Here is a 23422-nt window from a genome sequence, read left to right on the forward strand (position 1 = left end):
TTGACCATATTGCAATTGCAGTATATAAAAAAAATCTATATAATATAGAAGTTATGTACATTGTATACATTGTATTAACAAGATAGATAATGAATAAGAAAAATTTGTTCATTGTTGATTAGTCAATATCACCTGTTAGAATCTTGTGGAGAGGAGCAAAACTGAAGGAGACAATGTAATGGAGGATTAAATATTTATTTGATAAAAAACGTGACAATAATTTTGATCTTCTAGTTGGAGGGTCATGTAAAATATGTATCCACAGTACAAATACAAGATCTTTCCATCTTCACAAATATTGATGAGTTTATGGCCAGACCAAACAATTGTACTGCACTCTACTACCTAGTTTTTGGATGTATATAAAAGCTTTAATCTGATGAGCTATTAGCTTCCCTTATCAATAATCTATTATTTTGGATCATAACACCAAGTGTATCATTGTACAACATTAGATTTTAGATTAAAATGAAAAATGATGGTACTAAGGAAACATAGCGTGGCAGGTACCTCATTAAGCCTTCTTTTACCTTTTAAATATTCACCAGGATAGAATTTGTTTTATCATTTTATAGGAAAAACATGTCTCCTTCCTTAAATGATCTACTGTTTTTATTGTTAGTTTTTCGCCATTAAATTTTCTCTTTCTACTCCCTCGTTTGAAAGTTGGATGTTCATATCTTTAGCCAAATCTGAAAATTGAAGTCGGTCTAATTTGATTTTCCATCTCTTTGGTTGAGCCAAATCTTTTAGCTTTATCTTTTTGTTAATCCGTAGCTTGGAGGTAATCAGCATGGAATGTGCATGCTTTTCAATATTACTATAAACAAATCTAACTTTAGGAAACTCCTTCACATCCGGTGGAAATTTTTTTGGTGGTGATTGGGAGTTGATTTTGAACACCAAACACTTGTAATCTACACAAAGGCACATGAGACCACCTTCTCAAACTTAAAATTAATTCAAACTAAAAGTTCCCTTAGCTTCTTGGCATGTTTTTTCGGCAGCATTCAACCCATTTCTTGAGGTGTTTGTTGGTTGAAACAAAAGTTGTCGTGATCAATTTTCAATCAAAGTCCATCTTCATATGTGAAGTTTTGTAGGTAGAAATTAAGGAAGAAACTCTCATTTTCTTCCATTTGGAATCATACAAAACCAACATTATATTCTTAAAATGAAGAAAAAGAAAAGAAAAAAGTGCAGAAAAACCGACATAAATGGAAAAGAAGAAGAAAATGTTATTTTATACTAATGTATATCAGTTATGTTGTTAGACAGTTTTCTAATTAAAAGTTTTTAATGAGTTAACCATTTATATCAATAAGTTAGTGTAAATAATACTTATACTTTTTATTTGATATTCAAATTAGAGAATTCTTATTATTTCTATAAAAAGAAAATTTTAGTACTCTTCATAAAATAAAACAAAATCTAAATCTTGATATATTAATTATATTATAAATTTTATTATAATTTAAATTATTATTAAATTATGATAAATAAATATTTATTTTATATATTGTTCTATTATTTTAATATTTTATTTTCTCCATTTCTGTATTTTGGTTGTACCTCGTTTCACTACACGTTATCAGCACGAGCTCCAGTCGTCTCCTCCGTCGAAGGTAGGTTGTCTCCTCTAGTCGTCCTAACGGTATGTCAGCTTTTCCTACTCGTTATGATTAATAAAATAAATATTATTTTATATGTTTGATATATATTAATTTATACTATTTTATATTGATTGAAGTCGGGTGGGTTTGAAAAAAATGACAACATGCTACCATAGTACTGTTCTAAATTGGGATATTATTTGATTTCTAAATGATTATCATTTATTTATAGATAAAAAATAAAATGTTAAACTTCATTAGTCAATTGACCATATTGCAATTGCAAGTGTAAAAAAAATCTATATAATATATCAGTTATTTACATTTGTATACATTCTATTAACTAGATAGATCATAAATAACAAAAGTTAATTCATTGTTGATCAATCAATATCACCCGCTAGAATCTTGTGGAGAGGAGCAAAACTGAAGGAGTCAATATGATGAACGATTAAATATTTTTTTATCGAAGATGTGACAATAATTTTGATCGAATAGTTGCAAGGTCATGTAAAATGAAAATGTACCCACCGTTTAGACACAAGACTTCCCATCTTCACAAATATTGATGAGCTTAAGGCCAGACCAAACAATTGGTTTAAGGCCAGACTAAACAATTAGAAATTTGTAAATTTAAATTTATAAGTAGAACGTCTAAAATAATTTCTCTCAATTCTAAAAGGATTTTGAAAAACAATGCTTTAATCCATGTCACACCCTATTCTAAGTTCCTTTCTAAGCCAGATCGTGGTGAAACTATTACTTTAAACAACCTATTTTTTAAACGTATGATTGATAAAAATGGTTTTCAAGAATTCTATAAAAATTTCGGCAGCACCTTCCCTAAAATATGGGTTAGTCAAACTTGTAAAGGGGAGAAATTTGCACTTCTATATCCGTATAAACAACCACAGAAATCACAGCGCGTCAAGTGTGCCCCACCGCACACTTATCCAGATATTTCCATAGTTCCAAAGTTTCAGATAACAACCATACGCTAATTAGATATGTCGAACAAAAATAATTCATAAATAGGGATCTCCCCAAATCACAAGTTCTTAACTTTACTCTCGCTACAATCTAACAACTCCCTGATATATTACAAAAATTTAACTATGTACATACAAAAGAATAGTTGAGAACTACAATCGATGACGAGTCATTAATCAACGCTGGCCCTTGATCGCTACCTGAGGGATGAGGAAAGAAAACATTGAAACGTAAGTATAAAACTCAGTGAGCGGCAAGATCTATAGATGTAAAGCTCGTAAAACATGCTTGAAGAGAGAAACTGTAAATATGCATTAGTAATGAAAAATTGGTTGAAAACGTCATTAACTCATAGCCATCAGTCTACCAAAGAACCTATAGTCGATCCAACCATGGCAAGACATCTAAAAATATGGCCAATGATAGCTCGCACATGACAAAGAATCATGCGGCCAAAATTAGCTCATGCATCTTTAATACCCGCCACGATGGCAACCTCCAACCAGTCCAATCTAACCATGATAACATACTAAGTATACGACCCAAGAATAGCTCACACATGCTCCATCTCCAAAAGGAAACACGCGGCCAAACGAAGCTCACACACACTCAGTACCTACCACAGTAACAACATACCACTCCTATGTGCACATAGAGCCACCCATCATGGGTTTAGCTAGGCCTAAAGCCATATCACAATCCTCCATCCACATCCTCACCTAGGCTAAGGTTCTCGGATCTCCGGTCACGACCTCTTTCAGTCCTGGAACCCTCTGACAACCATAGGTGGCGCTACAGAAACAAATTCAGATAGCCTTAGGGAAATCACCTTCTCGTTCACCATAAACATTGGTTAAACATATTTCAAAACCAAGTACCACTCAAAACTTGAAACACAATTTTATAATGTTCAAGCCATACGAATTTTTAAAATCATGATGAGTAAGCATATCATTCACAACATAAGAGGAAACAAGAACTAAAAACCCGTTTAATAAAATTCGAGTCATAAACATTCTTAAAAATGTGATGCTTATACACACAGTTTGAACATAAATGAAAATATGTAATAAAAGCTTAAGTTGTGGTAGTTTTCAATTATATGATGAGATAATATGGGATAATATGTATAAATACAAAGAATGCTCAAAATTAAGCCACTCACTGTCAGTAACTCGATCCCCCGGGGTTATACGCTTTCCCCACTTCAACTTGGCCTAAAACAACGACCAATGACCCTCAATTATCTTTGCATATCGAGATATCACAACTATTTCTAAACTACTTCATCAAGCCAACTCAAATTATTTATGGTTCAATGGGTCGAACTTTACTTTTCTTATTAACTTATATCATTCATCACATACTTTAATTTAAGCTAAATTTTCACCTTTGGACCCTTAACTTCATCTTGAACTTTTAACGCCACAAGCACCCAAACTTAAGTCGTAGTCTAAAACCATCTACTCTTATAATCAATATCCATGGTTTAAAGGTTTAGGTCCATTAACAATCTCAAAGTCAAACTAGCAAGTCAAAACTTAAGAGATTACCCACACTTATGCGGTGAAAATGCTTCATTACTCTTTAGAGCCTCAAATTCCCATTTAAACATCCTCAGTAATATTAACTTCGTGCTAAAACTAAGTGGGTATGTTAGGACTTTAAGAGAACTCGTTAGATTTACTTAAAATCCTTTTTGACACCTTGTCGAAAACGCCTTTACCGCATAACAACGACTTTTTATATTCAAAACCAATACTTAAAACCATTTGACGTTTCGAGCTTAAAGAGGTAACACTCAAGTGAACTCTCAAGTTAATAGAAGTCCATTTTGATCTTTCAACTCTAGAAAAATTCAATGAAATTATTTCAAAACTTTTCAAAGACTTAACAAAACACCCATAACTTCAAATTTCCAAATAGGCATCCGACATCATGGGCTATTCAAAAACTCAGCAAAGTAATCTAACTTCAATGAAAATGCTGTAACGACACTCAATTATCGAATCCTAGCATCCATAAACCATGGTTCGCTTAATATTGGCACCAATAATCAATGGGTTTTAAAGACCCATTCAATAAAGCTTAGGATCTTACTCAAAATGTACCAAAGTGTCCGATTTTGAGCTTCCAAATGGCTAGATTGCAGTTTAAACTCTTCCAAAATTTAATCTATCATCAAAATGTAATGGGTATCGTGAAAATCAAATCGAACTTTAATGGGTAATTGAAACTCATCAAGAAATCCAACTAGAAATAAAGAAGATTTACCAAAAACTTAGTTTTGACGATAAAGAGTTGAAGAAGAACAAAGTTGGCAGCGATTCGACTTGTAGAATGACTTCAATCAAGCCCAAAGACTATAAATTTGCGTGACCAACGAAGGGTTCGATGTGGTGTGGGCGTCGTTCAGCTAAATTGGTAGTACGACGGTGGTTTATTGGCATCGGCGAGCCAAGCCGTGACTGGCGCGCGAAGAAGAAGACACAAGCGCCGACGTCGACTGGGTTACATGGGCCGACGAGTCAAACGCCACAAAGGGGTGGCTGATTGTAGTGTCGGCTAGGGGAGAAAAAGAGAGGTGGTGAGCGTGAAGAATGGTGAGTAGAAGAGAGATTTCTAGAGAGGGGATGGGGGGGGGGGCTTTCACGATGGATGGAGAAGAAGAAGGAATTGCTTTTTCTCTCTTTTTTTAACTTAATAATAATAATAGAATGACCAAAATGCCCATTCATTCAATTTAAACTTACTTTTCACCCTTCTTCATTTTTTTCAACACCTAATAAAAAAATTTAAGTTTAAAAAAACCCAACTAAAATTGGTTCTAAAATTTCCTTATCACACAAATCAACCTTAAGGAGTATAAAAATATTCCAACTTGTTTTTCATCATTAAGGAGATATTAAATAAATAGATAAAGTAGAAGAGAACGAAATGGGGCTTACAATCCAAGAACAAGAATGTTGCTCCATCTTCCACACCTGAAACTCTGAAACTTTGCATCCTAAACAAGAAGTTACATAAAGGGCAAGGACCCCTAAAGAAACTCTCTCGGCCTGGATGGGTTCTCTTTCTCTATCTACTAATCCTTCATCATAAGGAAAGAAAATTGGAATGCGATTGAATTTCTCAGGTTCTACATCAAACAAAAATATGGGAATAATATTTGGACGATGTTGTCGGTGATCAACTCTTTTCCAATAAAGAGCTCTATCGAAGTAGACACCATAAGAACTAAGTTGAAAAGGCATAAAGAAAGGACCATTGACCACTAGTAGGAGAAGTTGTGGCAAATATTAAAATTTCTACTAAGATACCAAACTTCCTATGAGAGAGTCTTGCAATTTTGTAAGATTTGTCTTAGAGCTAAATCCAAATCCATAATGGTAAACATGCATGGACTTAGAAGGAAGTTGGATATACTCATTTATCATGGGATTCAATAGGCAAAGACCTTTAGAACCAGATTTACTTATAGGAGTTAGAGAAAGAAGCAAAAGTACATTGCAAGAATGTATGGTTTTGATATAACTTTTAGACCAACTAGGATGGAAGTTGAATGAGGCAACATGATGAATATGTTTAGAATCCAAGTCGAGGAAGTGGAACTTGGAGTAATGGTGATAATAAGAAAAACTTGGAAGTTGAAGGTGGTTTTGGATCATCATCAATAAAATTGCATTTTTAAGACTAGATTGTTCCATGAATTACAAAGCAACCTGAAAGTGGGTAAATTGGAGAATGAAATCTTTGATGATACTGAGTGAATAATATCATCAGATGATCCTAGTCTATCTTCTTACTTCTCCTAGGCTTCTTATTCTTCATCTTCGTCATCTTCATCATCTTCATCTTGATCTCCTTCCTTATCAATGATAAGGATGGAATCGAATGATCAATAATGTTATGCTTTTTCTTCGTTCTTTTTCCTATGCACTTGAAAAAAAAAGAATTAAATAGAATTAAAATTTCACAATGACTTGAAATAGAAATAGTGTTGAATGTAGATATGTTTATAATTAATAGCATAAGTAGAATTAAAAAGGAAGCTAAGTTGAGATATGAAGAAAGATGCAAAGAAAGAGTATATGTGTAATTCAAGCTTATATAAAAGAAAGCTCTTTTATAAAGAGTTTTAAGTAGTAATTAAGAATAAAATAATGTCCTAAAAAAGTCACTTAAGAAAACTTACCCACTCGATGACAAAACCACCAGTATCAAAGACTGGCGGCTGCTACTGTCGATAGTGGTCAAATCAAAGAGGGGCAACGGGCGACAATCTTTTCCTATGAAACGATGTTACTTCTTATTTGTGTTTTTTCATTTTCTCAAATACACGTACTTGTGAATATATATATATTCACATAACCAAATATTTACATCTATATCTATCAATCTTTATATCTATACAAAAAAGGTAAGGAGATAAACATTCGATTTCTCTTTCCTTTTAATTATTGGAGTTATTCGTGGTAATTTTAGATTAAATCAATAGATAATTTTTTTTAAAAAATGATTCTTTAACTATCTATTTTTTCAATTATCTTTAAAAAAGGAAAATTTTCATAAATGTAACAAATTGTTAAAATATTTACGGCTCGTGTAATAAAATGAATAATTTCATAAAGTTGGTCATTTTTTTTAAATATTTCAGGTTTGCCCTTCCCTTTCTTCTCCTCTTCCTCTGTCGATTTTTTTCCATTATTTTTCTTCTCTACCTCTCTTCTTCCCCTTTTTCTTCCATTTTTTCAAATTGTTATTTGGTTTAAGATCGTGTATCAAATATAAAAGATCTATTTTTTTATTTTTTTTAAACTGTTATTTGGTTATTTAAGATTGTATACTAAATATAAAAGATCTTGAAAAAACATCGTTTAGATTTGGCCAAAATCTAAACAATCGTGTACAAAAAATAGCCAAATGTAGACCATCATGTACTAAAGAATCTTGACAAAATCGTTTAGATTTGAATAGTCAAATCTAAATGATCGTGTACCAAAAAATATTGAAAAAAATGGTTTAGCCAAATTTAAACGATCGTTTAGATTACGATCGTGTACCAAAAAATCATGAAAAAATTATTTAGATTTGACTACCCAAATTTAAACGATCAAATCTAAACGTGTACCAAATAATAGCTAAGTCTAAACGATCGTGTACGAAATATATTACGGGTGTTGTTGACGGTGTGGTTGATGGAATAGTTTTTTGTATTTTTCATTGAGGGTCTGTGGGTTTTTTCCGTTTTCAAAATTGTTCTAGTGTAAATATTTTGCCGTTTTTTATATATTTTAAAAGACCCCTAAAAAAGGAAAATTTTCATAAATATAACAAACCACTAAAATAATTATGGCCCGTGTAACAAAGTCAATGAAGTTAGTCATTTTTTAAACATTTTATGTTTGCCCTTTCGTCTTTCTTCTTCGCTGCAATTTCTTTCCATCGTTTTTCTTCTTCTTTTTTTTTTTTTTAACGTCATTTAGATTTGACATTTAGATTTGGGTACGATCATGTACAAAAAAATAGCCAAATCTAAAGGATTGTGTATAAAGAATCTTAAAAAAATCGTTTAGATTGAAGTAGCCAAATCTAAACAATCGTGTAAAAGAAACAAAATCTAAACAATCGTATAAAAGAAATAAAAAATCGTGTAGATATATCTAAACGATTGTGTACCAAAAGAATTAAAAAAAATTGTTTAGCCAAATCTGAATAAACGTGTACCAAATAATCTTGAAAAAATAAAAACAAATCTAAACGATCGTGTACCAAAAGAATCTTGAAAAAGTTCGTTTAGCCAAATCTAAATGATCATGTACCAAGTGTTGGGAAAAAAAATCATTTAGATTTGGCTACCCAAATCTAAACGTTCAAATTGATCGTGTAACAAATTCTAAACGTGAAAACAAATTAAACGATAGAATTGAAAAGATAAATCGTTTAGATTTGGGTCAAATTTATCGTGTAATCAAATCTAAACGTGTAACAAAATCTAAAAAATCGTGTACCAAATAATAACCAATCTAAATGATCGTGTATCAAATATATTACGTGCGTAGTTGACGGTGTAGTTGAAGTAACATTTTTGGTATTTTTCATTGTGGGCCTGTGGACTTTTTCTGTTTTCGGAATTGTTCTATAAAATGTAAATATTTTGTCTTTTTGTTATATTTTTTAAAAGACCTCTAAAAAACGTACCCCTACCAATTATATATTTTTCTAAAAAAATAAATGATTTTTTTTAAAAAGATATTTAACATTTATTTTGTTTTCATGTTAAATGGGTATAGATTTGAAAAACAAATCTCCACATATATCTAAAACTAAAATATTTAATTATCGATCTCTTTTAAATCATCGAATAAATTAAAATGAAAATCTCTACCTATCTATTTCCTATGTAACCAACCACATATATTTTTAAAAGATAATAGATTTCACATACACTGTAACGCCCCGAATTTTCGAGGTAAACTTTTACCGTTTTATATAATTTTTCGGGAATTTTAAATTTTGGATTTATTTTTGAAATTCTGAAATTTATATTTGTAAATTTATATAGTAATAATATAATAGTAATTATATTATTATTATTATTATTTATTATTATCTTTATATATAATTTAATATTAATATTTTCTTTTATTATTATTATTATTATTAGTATTATTATTATTATTTAATATTTCAAAGTTAACATATATATATATATGTGTATATAATAATAATTTATATATTATTATTATTATTAATTATAATTATTAAAAGTTATATATATATATATATATAATAATAATAATTTTTTTTATTAAACCCTAAAACGCGCGACACACACACCCCCCCCTTTTCATTTTCGCTTTCTTCTTCCGCACGCCGCGCCGCAGCCGTCTCTCTCTCCATTCCGTTTCAGCGCCGCCGTCCACCATCTCTTCTCCGTGCACGCCGCCGCCCATTTTTCTCTTCTTTTCCTTCCGTCGCGCACGTCTCCGTCTCTGCCACGTCGTCGAAGCTTTCCAGCTTCGACGTTCGTCCGCCGCGGCTCCCCATCCATTTCCGATTCGCTTCCAACCGCCGGCAGCCGATAGCTCTCCCTCTTCCTCCGTCTCTGTCACCGTCGACGGCTCCACTTCAGTCTGTGTTCCCGACGCAGCCCTGAACGCCGAGGAGAGCCACCCACGTCCGCCGTTGACGTCTCTCACTCGAGCGTTGTCGGATGGAGCAAAAACCAGACCCGAGCCACGGATCTGATTCGAGCAAGCCGCGGGCTGGAGCCGAGTGAGCCGAGTGTGCCGAGTGAGCCGAGCCGAGTGAGCCGAGTGAGCCGAGTGAGCCGAGCCACGAGCCGAGCCGCGAGTCGAGTTGAGCCGAGCCACAAGCCGAGCTGTGAGCCGAGGCCAAGCCGAGCCGAGCCGAGGTGGAGCCGAGCCGAGCCGAGCCGAACGCCTTCAAGCCGAGCCGAGCTCCTTGTTTCACCAAGCCACCTAAGCCTTCCTTCCTCCGCTCCGGGTCACGGTGAGTCTTCGGTAAGGATTGTTTTCGATGAATTCCCTAATGTTGCTACATCCGATTAGAGTTTGAATATTGGAATAAGATATGGCCCTACTTTTCTCCCTTGAAGGTAGTACAGAGTTGACGCTTGAGTTCTCGGGTCTCGCGGTAGGCTTGTTTGGAGGTAGTTTTCCTTTCCTTGGGTAAGTCAACGGATGTCGCTTCTGACCTTTTAAAACGACTTCTACTAAAGTCATCAACTAAAACCTTCGTGTTTTGTTTAGGTGGATCTGTTGAGCGTGGATTCGATCGAGGGGCATAACCGAGTATCAGGTAAGAGTTTTCCTACTACTGGACCTCAGATCGAGGATGGAAACGTAGTAATCCACAGGGGATTACACGTTAGTGACTGTACTGAATAACTGTATGTGTGTTGACTGTTAAGCACTGTTATTATATTTTGTCAGATGTAAAGGTACTGTGACTGCTAATTGTAGATTGGGATTCTATATTGATGGACCTTGAAGTTACGGTTCAGTATGTAGTAATCATTGGTCTGGATGTTGATCATGGAGTTTGGACGGGGAAGGACAGTGAGTCCGGTTTTGGTTGGTTAGTTGATTGGGTCTAGGGTTTTCCCTAATGGTGTGCGAATTGGTGACGCGTATAGCAACTGAGGGTGTAGTTGTTTAAACCTATACTATCTGACTGATAAAGCCTATGGCGGAACTGTAATATGAATGCCGTTGGGGTGTAACTGTGGTGGACGGTTTAGTATGGACTGAGGGGTAACGGTTAGCTTCATCTATGGGGTAGTGTGCCTTACTGATATGTGCATCCTTCGGGAGCACTAGACTGATGTGTGCATCCTTCGGGAGCACTAGACTGATGTGTGCATCCTTCGGGAGCACTAGACTGATGTGTGCATCCTTCGGGAGCACTAGACTGATGTGTGCATCCTTCGGGAGCACTAGACTGATGTGTGCATCCTCCGGGAGCACTAGACTGATGTGTGCATCCTTCGGGAGCACTAGACTGATGTGTGCATCCTCCGGGAGCACTAGACTGATGTGTGCATCCTCCGGGAGCACTAGACTGATGTGTGCATCCTCCGGGAGCACTAGACTGATGTGTGCATCCTCCGGGAGCACTAGACTGATGTGTGCATCCTCCGGGAGCACTAGACTGATGTGTGCATCCTCCGGGAGCACTAGACTGATGTGTGGATCCTTCGGGAGCACTAGACTGATATGTGCATCCTTCGGGAGCACTGGACTGATATGTGCGTTCTATGGAACCACTAGACTGTTATGTAGGGCACCCCCGAATAGGAAGTTAACTGTTGTCCCCTAACGGGCCCAATAGTGGGTCCCTTACTGGGTATGTTTATACTCACCCTTTCTCTTCTTAACTTTTCAGGTAAGGGCACGGCTAGGAGCAGACCGACGAGGGGCAGAAAGGATGCGTGAAGGCCATATGGACGTGTCTGATTTTATTTTCGCTTCCGCTGATGTATTTTGTTAGAATATCTGTTTTGGTGATTTTCTGTTGATAACTTACAAATTTTATTTGAAACCTTTGTGAATTTTGGATTTGATGACTTGAGATTTTATTCAAAACTTTTGCAACTGTGATTTGAAACAGGGCCCGATACCGTTTTGTTGTTATATTCCTAACGTTTTAAGAAATCGTAGCTGGTTCATTATAAATTTTGTGTTGTGTGGTCGAGTCGTAGTATTGAGTAATGACCTCAGCTTAGTCCGGAAAGTTGGGTCGTTACATACACAACACCGTTTTTATAAAGAAAATATTATATTTTTAAATATTCAACCGAAGAACAACTTTTTTTTTGAAAATATATAATATTATATATTTTTCTTATATGGGACAAATTTTTTTAAAAAAAATTAATAGAGTTTTAAAGATTTTAGAAATTCTTTTTAATAGCAAATCATCATCTCGAATAATTTGATATTTGATTTAAGAAAAAATTATTCAATTTAAATACATAAGATATTTTTTTTTAAAATCTCCTAATTTTAAGATTTGACTAAGTTATGTTTAGAATTTTGTGAGTTTTGTTTTTCTTTTCCCCCCTCTTTCATTTTCTTTTTCCTTTTGTAGCTCCTTGAAACACGAGCATTTTTTTCCGTTTGTGTGACCTATCTATCTTTTTTATTTTTGTTTATCTTATATCTTTATCTCTCTTACGTTAACAATTTTTTCTTTATAGATAAACCTTGACATTTTATCTAATTTTTTTTCTTATAATTACAACGGACATGTATTTTTATTTTTATGTTTTTATTATAAATGTAAAGTTTTAAATTCATAAAATGAAAATCATTTTTTTCTTTCGTGGAGAAGATATTATTTCATAAACGTTCTCAAATTTTCACTCATGAAGTACTTGAACTTACTTCATTATATTTTATATTTACGTGAAATTTATTTCAACTTTGTTGTATTTTTTTTAATAATTTATAGTTTTTGATTGATTTTTATTTAACAAAGTTATTTATCACGTCAAATTTGTTTAGGTCCAGAGTTTTATATTTGTAACATTTTAAATTTTAGAAGTTTAATGAAAACCATAATAGAAACTATGGATCAAAACTACGTTTCGTCCCTAATAATATAGTAAAATAAAATAAAAAATCACTTTTGGTTTCTAAATTTAATATAGGTTACAGTTTAATTCATAAACTTTGAGAAATTGTTCAATACTACAATAAATAAAAAAAGTTTCTATACTATCTATCTTCAGTTATTGGACGTCACATCAACACACTTTTTAAAAATAAAATGAGATTTGCCGACATTAATGTGAATGGTGTGAACACAAAGAATATGCATGGTATTGATGTACTACTAGAAAAAATTGTGCTAACCTTGATTTGTAATACTTTTAAATTTGGGATGATTTACTAATTAAACGACATGAAATAATTTAGTCGCTGTAATTAAATAATTAGTTCCGTATATTGAAATTTGCCACTTAATACCGTGAAAAATCTCATCAAACTAATCGTCAATTTTGATTATGCAACAACTTAATCATTATGCTATAATTTATAAATAAATTCGAGTCTTAATCAATTTCTCAATCTAGATCGGTAATTTTTTTTTATTAAATTTCAATCATATTTTTTACAACAGGAATTAAGTAAATACAAATCGTCAAATATAAAGACTAAATTGTTATAATTAAATTGTAACAAATTTAATGCATTAACTTTGATATAGTTAGAAAAGTGATTGGTAAGATTTTAATTTTTTTGTCAATGTGAGCTTAACTTAGCCGTAGTTAGGACAAACGACTATCGTCATATTAAAAAACATGTTCCCCTCTCATGATGGAGGTAGAAAAGTAATTTTAGATTAACATCCTCCACCTAAAAGTCAAAGTTTTGACCCTTAATCCGCATTTGTGGTACTAAAAACAATGTTTTTCTCACACTTAAAAGATGGCCAACAAATCAATTTCTCCTATCCTATTCATTTGCTAATTGAATACCCAACAAACAAACACCGGGAGTTATAGTTATCAAATCTGCGACCAAACCAAACCACCATGACCGTGTTCATGATCTGGAGCTTCTTCTAACAAAATCCATGCACCATTTGATTCTTCAAAACACCACCAATTCCTCACATTTCTAACCCTTAAATCCCCCTTTTCCATCATTTAACTAATCCCATTTCTCTCCCTCATTTCATGCACATTTGTGGCAATGGCGATTCCTGCTGTGCTTGTCATCGTTCCTCTTGGCCTGCTTTTCATCCTCTCCGGCCTCATCGTTAATATTATTCAGGTATTTGGAGATTCCCCTTTTGTTTTCTTTTCCTATGTTTATCATTTATATTGTGAGTGGAAGGAATTGCCTTTTTATAATTCTGGTTGAGTTGCGCAATTAAAAGGGTTGAATAATTTTTGGAATGGATTTCATATAGGATGTATTTTAGGATGTGGAATTGATCTTTCCACAATCATATAGCAGTACGTTGGATTCTAATTCTTTTTTATTTCTGATTTCCAAATTAGTTTTAAATCTAGATTGTTTTCTTGAATCTGTAGCTGCTTTTTATACCTATTCTAATTGAAAATAGAAATAATTGAAAACAAGAAAAATTAAACTGAAATCATTATCAAACTATATCTTAAGATTTTTATAGTTTGTTGATATTGTAATCCAGAGTGTATTTTACTACTAAAAAACAAAGATATACATGCTACGGGATTATATGAATAAGATGGACTTTGAATATTTTTCCTCATGTGCATAGTTACTCTACTGTCAATCGAAGCTGCAGTTTTTTTTAAATATTATTATTATTATTATTATTATTATCATCTTGAGTATAATAATTGTTAGGATGGAGATCCCCCTTCCACCTCTAGGATGAAAGGTAATGTCGCTCAATTTAGTGAAGCTGCAGTGTTTAGTTATTTGTTTTGAATTTAATATTTATGATATTTGTATTTGTTCGCAACTCAGTCTTTTACTTCTCTTTTACTCTTTTAGGACTTGTAGCTTGGGTTTATTAAGTCTAGGGTTTTAAGCGGGTGCTTAGATTATGGAAAACATATTTGTTAAGCCTTTGTTTGGATTGCATGTGGAGAATATGCTTGTCAAGCTTGTATTTGGTTTCTATATTTTCAATCCCTTTACTTAAATGGATGTATATGTGTGTATATGTATAATTGTCTCATGTAATTCATGAATTGAACTTTCAGGCGTTTATCTTTGTTCTTGTTCGACCCATTTCGAAGTGCTTGTTCAGAAGAATCAACAAAGTAGTTGCTGAATTGCTATGGTTGGAACTCATTTGGCTAATCGATTGGTGGGCAGAAGCAAAGGTGTCACGGTTTCTTTAAACTATGTTTGGTTCTTAACATGCATCTCTTTGCTATTTGATACACGTGTGATACTAGTTACCACTTTTCCTCAAATAGTTACTTTTTTGTGGTGAACTTCTAAGATGTGAACTTCTAATGCTAAAAATAGAAGATACCAAATAAAGTACCAAATGTAGAACCAACTGAATCAAGCACAAAAATAAAGTGTTTAAATAAATTACAAATACAAATAAAAACATTAGGCTGGAAAACTAATTTCACTCCAATATAAGCATAAATCTTAGGATGGAAGAGTGACAAAAGACTTGGGAGGAAGTATTAATCCAAGCAAGAGATTTATCGTGAAAGATTCTTTAGTTTCTTTTGAACCAAATTTCTTCAAACAATGCTTTAACCACATTAGACTAAATCAACTGAGGAGAAGGCTTCGAAATTGGACCAACCAAAATTTGCACCACATTATCTCTAAAATCATCACCAAACACCCACCTAAATTTGAATAAAGAGAGTGCCGCCAACAATGATTTGTATAATAACCAAAGAAAAGGTGCTGCACACCTTCATTTTCAGCCAAAGAAAGAGGACACTTCTGAGATATGAACTTGAACAACTAATATTAACACAGATAGAGATAAAAAAAGAATTTTCCTAATTTGCCATTTATTTTTTGTGGAGTTTGCTTAGATAATTTTTTTTCTTATTACAGGTTGAGGTATTTACAGATCAAGCAACCTTCCAATTAATGGGTATGAAATTAGAAACTACTTGTTGAAAGTTTATATGAGTTGCAAATGGAACCTAATCTCATACATACAAATTTACAGGTAAAGAACATGCACTTGTTTTATGCAATCACCGTAGCGACATTGACTGGCTAGTTGGATGGGTCCTAGCTCAGGTACTTTAAATTTATGACCATCAGTTTTTGAATATTTTTTATCTTCACTCTTATGACTGTATTCTATTTTAAGATCAAGATCATATCATAGATTAGGCCAGTCTATTATATCCTTTTTCTTTGATTGTTTCAAAATTTACCCTTCATATTGCAGCGTGCAGGTTGTCTCGGTAGTGCCTTAGCCATAATGAAGAAAGAGGCAAAATTCCTTCCAGTAAGTATTACTTTAAGCTGTAAACCAACCTTTGTATTTCTTTAAGTCGCATGATCCATAAGGGCTCAGTTTATGAGTTGTAGCCAGTCATTTTATGAATGAAAGTTAAGCATGTTCATATCATGAAAGTTCCAGAAATAACAAGAAAAATCCTAGTTCATAGTTACTCTAGGATTGTTCAAATAAAAATCTCATTGTTCTTTAAGAAGGCATTCCTCCCACTACGTTTTGATTACAATTCAAAATGGTATTCCATTCCTATTTTTCCTATTTACTTGGTGGATCCCAAGAATCTACTTTTATGGGGCTAAAATTTCACATGAAAACCTAAACTACTAAACTCTCAACCCCTTCTTAGCCATTATTCCACTTTAAATAATGGCTGCATAAAATTACTCTTACTTAGTTGTTTGAAGCACAAATATCAAATGAGCATACCTCAATAGTAATTGGTATGAACTCCTCACCTTAGGTCAGAGTTTCAGGTTTCCATACTCCTACTTGTTGTACTAATAAAAAAAACACCATCGATGTTGGGATTATGAGTTTTTTCATAATCTCTCTATTCTACTAGTCGAGTTTCTCTAAGAATTTATCTACTAATTGGCAAAAGATATCATGCTACTGTTGCAGGTCATTGGCTGGTCAATGTGGTTTTCTGATTATATTTTTCTAGAAAGAAGCTGGGCCAAGGATGAAAACACTTTGGAGGTGAGCTCATACACTTGGAATAGTAGTTACTTTAGTGTTTTGTCTCAACCTTTCCCCATTTGAGGATTTTATTACAGTCAAGTTTTCAGTCGCTCATGGATTTTTCCATGCCATTTTGGTTGGCACTTTTTGTTGAGGGAACTCGTTTTACACAACAAAAGCTCCTAGCTTCTCAGGAATATGCTGCATCTAGAGGATTACCTATCCCTAAAAACGTTTTAATTCCTCGAACAAAGGTGAATTGAATGTTCTTCTTCTATTACAGCTAGGATAAAACACACAAAGTCTATCGTTTTCCTTCTTATCAACCTGTTATTTTCAGGGTTTTGTTTCTGCAGTGAGTCATATGCGCTCGTTTGTTCCGGCTATTTATGATTGTACAGTGGCCACTTCTCCAAAAGACCGCCCTCCTACATTGTTGAGGATATTTAGAGGCCAATCTTTTGTGGTACGCCAACTAACTATTGAAGAATACAATTATTGACTAGTTAATAATCCATTAACATTGCTTACACACTTGTGTTGTTTCTCTTATTATTTACTAGTTCAAGATAATGCTTATCCTTGTTCATCATCTATAAATTCATCTGTTTCATGACTGGATGTCCCTGCTCCTTTGAGGTTTGTGTTATTTTAGTTTGTGCTTTAACAAATAATATATGTGTGGCTGGTCTCCATTCAAATAAAAGTCTATCAATTCCTGAATCTTATGGACATGGCTAAAGGAGGTGACTTTTTTAATTTGATCTGTGTAATTGAACATTAAAGATTCTTAGCAAGTAAATAAACTTTTGAGCTAAATGATGGTTGTGTCATCAATATTATCCTAACTTAAAATGAATTGGGTTAGTTATGTAACTTATTTTGGTGCAAGAATAAGAGCATATTAAGCCTTGATACTGTGATTGTAATCAATCCGTAATTTTGTATGAACAAACTAATAGGTTTTGTATCTTCCACGATAAATAAAAATTGTACATATAAGATGTGCCCATTGCACAGGTAAAAGTGCAAGTCAAGCGACACGAAATGCAGGAATTACCAGAAACTGCAGATGGAATCTCACAATGGTGTAAAGATCTATTTGTTACCAAGGTATGGGGAATACTGCCCATTATATGACATATTACCATTGCCAAGAAAAAAATGTTGGATTTATTTATTTATTAAATCATTAATCTCTTTTATGGCATGATCGATTGTTTATGTATTATATCCAATATTTTGTCACCTTCAATTTGTAGCACAGAAGTTAAATATTTCATAGGAACCTAAATTGCACCGCACTCTACTAACTAGTTTTTGGATGTCAGCTATTAACTTCTTTTATCAATAATATGTTGTTTTAGATTTCATTTGAGAACACTTTCATTTTAGCTACCCATTTTTTAATTTTATGTTTGTTTTTTCACAATTACAAAATTTTGGTTTTCACTTGTTTTAATTAACACTTGAATTCAAATTCTAAAAACAAAAATCAAATTTTGAAACTTACTTTTGTTAGTTTTCAAAACTCATCATGGTTTTTAAAAGCATGAGCAGAAAGTGGATAAGAAGTTATAGAAACTTATGCATGGAAGTAGTGATTAAGCTTAATTTTGAAAATTCAATTACTAAAAATGATTTTAATTTGAAAATAAGCCTATAAACTCCCTTCTGCCTCTAGGTTTCTTTGCTATGTTATCTATTTTCTACCCATGTTTTCACAAAAAGAAAAACAAAAAACAATCCAAGTTTTAAAAACTAAAAAAAAAGTAGTTTTTAGTTTTCACATCTTGACTTAGTTTTTGAAAACATAGGAAGAAAGCAGACAACATAACATAAATTCGTAGTGGTGCAAGTAAAGTTTATAAGTTTAATCTTAAAAAACCAAATGGTTATTAGATGAGCCTTAGTTACTTATTTGTTTGGTTTGGTTGAAGTCAGTAGCTGAAATGAGTATGCAACTGAACATACTTTCAGTTTTCTTCTATACTTTCCCAACTTTTCTTGCATTTTGTCTCTGCTTGCCTTTGTCTCTTTCTTAACTTGAACTTTGTTCATTTCCCATTACAATCACAATTTCAAACTCTCCCTGTTATTTATTTCTTTGGGAAACTTTTCAGGATACATTATTGGAGAAGTATATGACCAAGGATTCATTCAGTGAGAAACAACCTATTGATATAGGCCGACCAAAAAAGTCGTTATTGGTTTGTTTACTTGACATTAAGACTGAGAAACCACCACAAACACACGTCCTATTTGCACTTTCCGCTCTTCCATATCGAACTCAGATCTTTCTTCTTGTCTCAACAGGTTGTTCTTTGTTGGTCATGCATCTTGGCTTATGGCATTGTTAAATTCTTCCAGTGGTCTGCTCTCCTATCCTCATGGGAGGGCATTGCATTGTCAGCAGCCCTCTTGATTCTTATAATCCTTGTCATGCAACTGCTCGTTCATTCTTCCGAGTCGACCCGTTCTACACCTATCAATGTATCGTCTCAGTATAACGCAAAGGAACGATTACTTCAGAAATGAGATTATCATCATCACAATACTCAATTCATTATTCATTCCATTCTTTGTCCAATTTTAGCTATTCTTTCAGCTGAAGTGTAGAAACTGTGTCCGTCTAAAGAATTATTCCACTCCCCTTCAGGCACTTGCATTTGTGTGTAGGTGTATTAGAATTTATTGTTTGTATAGCTAACAACACAAGCTGTTTTTTATCAGATGAATTATTAGTTATTTCGCCTGTTTTGTAACTTCGATTCTATCCCATTATTTTCACTTCAATGAAAAATACTCCTTTTACTAAAGAGGCCAGGTCTTTTACTCTCTTATATATTGCATGTATGTGTATATCATTTTATTTGCTTTAAATAATACTTTAGTTTCAGTACTTTGGTTTTTGTTTATTTTAGTTTCTACCCTTTCAAAATATTCATTTTAGTTTTAAAACTTTCAAACTTATACATTTACATTAAATTTCGATTTATTTTTGTTAAAAAAAGGACTACTTTGGTACTTTAACTTTAGTTTAATTTTATTTTAAGGATCAAAATAATCATTTTTAAAAAATTTAAGGATCAAATAATTGAACAAAAGTTGAAAATACAAAGACTTGAAAGCATATGAACTTAAAATGAATCTAAACAAAAAGTATAGGAACGAAACTATTATTTAGACCTTTTATTTTTCAACAAAAGAATATAGTTACCTTAAAATTTGTTTTTTTAGATTTTAGATTGGGACATTATCAAATATAAAAAAAAGCTGAAACTATTAATTACAAATATAATAAAGGGGTATATAGCAAAATGGATTGAAGTATTTTAGTGGATAAGTTAAGTAAGATAGGTGGGTTGTGTTGTGTTGTGTTGGATGGACTATGGAGGGGATCATTTCTTTTGTTTTAAGAAAACCTTAGAACTAATTTTGGTTTTGGTTTGGACTTCCCATCCCCATGCTTTGATTTTCTTTCTTTTTCAGTTTTTAGTAATTACTTGTTGATGAGATATGTGCTATAATTTTGATTGATTCCATACTCTTTTTAGTGATTTACGTTATTTATCCTCTTTATCAGTCATATATATTTTTACATTTCAAGAATATTAAATGAGACTTAAATTTCCTTTCATCTCATTACTGTATTCCCATCTTCTTTAAATTTCTTTACTAGTTTTTGCTAATAATACATAGCCTCAGTTTTTCCAATTTGTCAATAGTTACTCTAACAGTATGCAAATTAAACTCAAGAACCCTCTTCTTTTTTATGGTCGAATTCATATAATGATTGATAACATATTAAGATATGAAAGGTAGGATATCACTCTTTGTCAAATTATATATACATTCAAAGAAGAAGTTGGGGCCCAATATACTGAATGTGTAAAGAAGTAATTTGACAAAGAAACTGAGTACATATATTATAAACATTATAGATCTACTTAATTAAGGAAGATAAAATAAAAGGAAAAGCAACAAACCCAATTTCTGTCGTTTTCAAGCTAAGGAATGCTTCTCTTTGTTGGAAGGGTGCGATGGACACCTCCAAATAAATGATCACCAAATAGAAAATTTGAAAGAAAAAATCAAATAAACTCTTTTGTGTGTATTTTACTTCACATGGGGAGTATCAAAAAGTTACTACAAAATTGTTCTGCAAATCATTGATTAAAATTGTTGTTTTTTAATTGTAGTTAGTGTTCTTTATTTGAGTGAGTGCCTCATAATTTGGAGGATAGTGATACAGTGGTTTGGTGGATTGATTAAGGGAGATTTGCTTGTTTAGTGGTAGAAATTTAAAGATATTGCATTAGAGGGTAGTTTATTTATTTATTTTTTCCATAAATACTTGTGTTGTTTTCACTTCAATGAAGGTAAAACTTAATGAAACACTTGATCTCCATGCAATTTTTCTCTCTTATTTCCAACTTATGTTCTCCTCATTTGTTGCCTTTTTGTTACAGATTTACGCTCCACCCTCTAGATCCTCCAATGGTCTAACGCTCCACCCTCTTGATGATGCAATGGACTTACGTTACACCTTCCTGATCCTTCAATGGTCTTATGCTCCACCCTCCTGATCCTTCAATGGTCTTACGCTCAACCCTCCTAGCCCATTAATGGTCTTACGCTTTATCCTCCTGATCCTTCAATGGCCTTACGCTCTACCCTACTCCTTCAATGGTCTTATGCTTTAAACATCAATTGCTTTAAACAACTCTCCTTGTAGATATTCTACACATCAATTGCTTAACCTTGATAAGAATCGAGAATTGAAATTGATGTAAAAACAAGCACTGAATAATACAAAAAATTTATTTATCTTTTATTATTTTGTAAAGAAGGTGTGAGACTTTGATCGCGACCCACCTTTTGCACGGCAAGATCCTATTTGGCGGAGGCAATCTACACGATAAACAAGGGGCCTTTATTGGGAAGTGTGATGCTTCACCAGAAGATGGTGGCATTGCGCCCTTACGTTAGTAGGTCGACAATTGATTTGACCTTGTTACTCAATTGGAATCCAGGATAAGGATTTGGCAGAAACACGTGGCACCTTGCGAATGGACCACCCTCGCCGCCGGTCAGGAGTCATCATTTCTGCATGAAAATTGAGACCCAAAAGGCTTATAAATAAGTGAAACCCGATCATTTTGTAGCTGCTTCCACTTCATAATCGTGTGAAAAAGAATTGAGAAGACTTCTAAGACTTCCATAAATTTTTGGAAGCTTAGAGCCAGCGTAAAGTGCACGGAAGTACATGAGTGTTTAGAACTGAAGAGTAGGCACTGAAGCCAACTTATCTGTAAGTGGTTCTCGCTTAAAACGTTTTCAAAGCAAAAAGTGATTTCCAATGTGCTTAAATATTTTAGTATGCTTCCCTTGAATCCTTGAATATGATTGATTTCTACTATGCTTCCAAAGATATGGATTCTAAAAATGTGTAAAATAATGAATTGAGATGATGCTTGTACCCTATGCATGAGGAGCCTCACACTTGCTATGTGATCTAGTGTGGGATGCTTTATCCTTGCTGTGTGACTTGAGATAAGATACTCTATTCTTACTGTGTGACCTGAGATAAGATGCTCTATTCTTGTTGTGTGTTCTAGAGTAGAATGCCCTATGCTTGCTGTGTGATCTGTATGGGATGTTCGTTGCCTGTTATGTGTTCTTGCATTGGAAAACGCATTATGCGAACTAAAATTGATGGAAACTTGCTAATTGCGTTGAGACCTCTATGCATAGCTGTAAATTGGCAAAAGAGTGTGGTAAATGCTTGGCCAAGGAAAGAGTACAAAGGTATAATCAACATGCAGAATAATTCTACGTTATGATAAAAAGGGTATAAGAACTCATGCTCTTCCATGCAATACGAGCCTTAAACTTGATTTTAAAAGGAATTTGAACTGTATTACTGTTTAGCCTATTGGAAGGAATTAGTTTGACCCAACATATTATCTATTGAGACGCATGATGTTTGTATCGCATACTCTATAAATGATTATAATGCATTAAGATAATACTTGAGTTGTAAAGATGTTTATAAAGAATCTCCACTCACTAGACGTTCTTCGTTTAACCTTCCAAATGTTTTGTTTTACCTCTCCCTCCCCAGGTAGTGAAGGACATCCCACATCAAACTTGTCACCTTGATTGCCCGACGTGTCCTTTTGAACGCATCACTTAGTAGTGGCCACTGTCAAATCGCATAACATGTAAAGTTAGGTGAAAGGAATCAACATGGTTATTTTAAAAACCTTGTGTTTTGAAAATTGAGAAGGATTGTACTTATGTTTGATGTACTTTTGATTCACTATCAAAGAAATCCTTGTGTTTTGTAAATAAACCATTTTGTGTAAATTTTGATGTTCATCAAACTCATTTACTAAGTATTCTATGTGTTATCTCGCGGAGAGATACAAGTAGAATGTTTAGGTGGTCACACCCTTAATCGCAAGAAGTGGCTTCGAGTGAGGCGTGATAGAAGGTCTTAGTAACCTATTTATAAATGAGGGAAGTTGGTTATAACAAACCAACATAAAGTATAACTGTTATAACAAACCAACAGAAAGTAAAACTAACTTAACAACCTAATAACTAACTAAGGTTGGTTGAAAATCATGAACTTAAGAAAAGATTAAACTAACTAA

The 23422-nt window shown here is 33.3% G+C and overlaps 1 protein-coding gene and 1 long non-coding RNA gene across 6 annotated transcripts; one reads left to right on the plus strand and one right to left on the minus strand.

The window, feature by feature from the left end:
• Positions 1–13585: 13585 nt before the first annotated feature.
• LOC103492029 (1-acyl-sn-glycerol-3-phosphate acyltransferase 2) lies at positions 13586–19579 on the plus strand. 2 transcript variants are annotated; one of them, XM_008452196.3, is made up of 11 exons: positions 13586–13909; positions 14833–14955; positions 15662–15701; positions 15780–15853; positions 16008–16067; positions 16701–16778; positions 16856–17014; positions 17101–17226; positions 17781–17873; positions 18884–18970; positions 19077–19579. In XM_008452196.3, the coding sequence occupies exons 1-11, from the start codon at positions 13829–13831 to the stop codon at positions 19296–19298; spliced, it is 1143 nt and encodes a 380-aa protein (XP_008450418.1). In that variant the 5' UTR covers positions 13586–13828; the 3' UTR covers positions 19299–19579. The 2 variants fall into 2 exon arrangements, with proteins under 2 accessions (XP_008450418.1, XP_016900869.1); XM_017045380.2 differs by having other exon boundaries at positions 13598–13909; positions 16868–17014.
• A 1590-nt stretch (positions 19580–21169) lies between these two features.
• Positions 21170–23330, minus strand: LOC127148146 (uncharacterized). 4 transcript variants are annotated; one of them, XR_007818898.1, is made up of 5 exons: positions 23218–23330; positions 22834–22968; positions 22244–22517; positions 21639–21869; positions 21170–21523 (listed from the first exon to the last, which is right to left on the minus strand). It is a non-coding gene; the product is annotated as an uncharacterized LOC127148146 (long non-coding RNA). The 4 variants fall into 4 exon arrangements; XR_007818899.1 differs by having other exon boundaries at positions 23076–23231; XR_007818897.1 differs by having other exon boundaries at positions 21170–21503; positions 23061–23231.
• Positions 23331–23422: the final 92 nt, after the last annotated feature.

Source organism: Cucumis melo, chromosome 2 (genome assembly GCF_025177605.1).
Source record: "Cucumis melo cultivar AY chromosome 2, USDA_Cmelo_AY_1.0, whole genome shotgun sequence".
Taxonomy (NCBI): Eukaryota; Viridiplantae; Streptophyta; class Magnoliopsida; order Cucurbitales; family Cucurbitaceae; genus Cucumis; species Cucumis melo.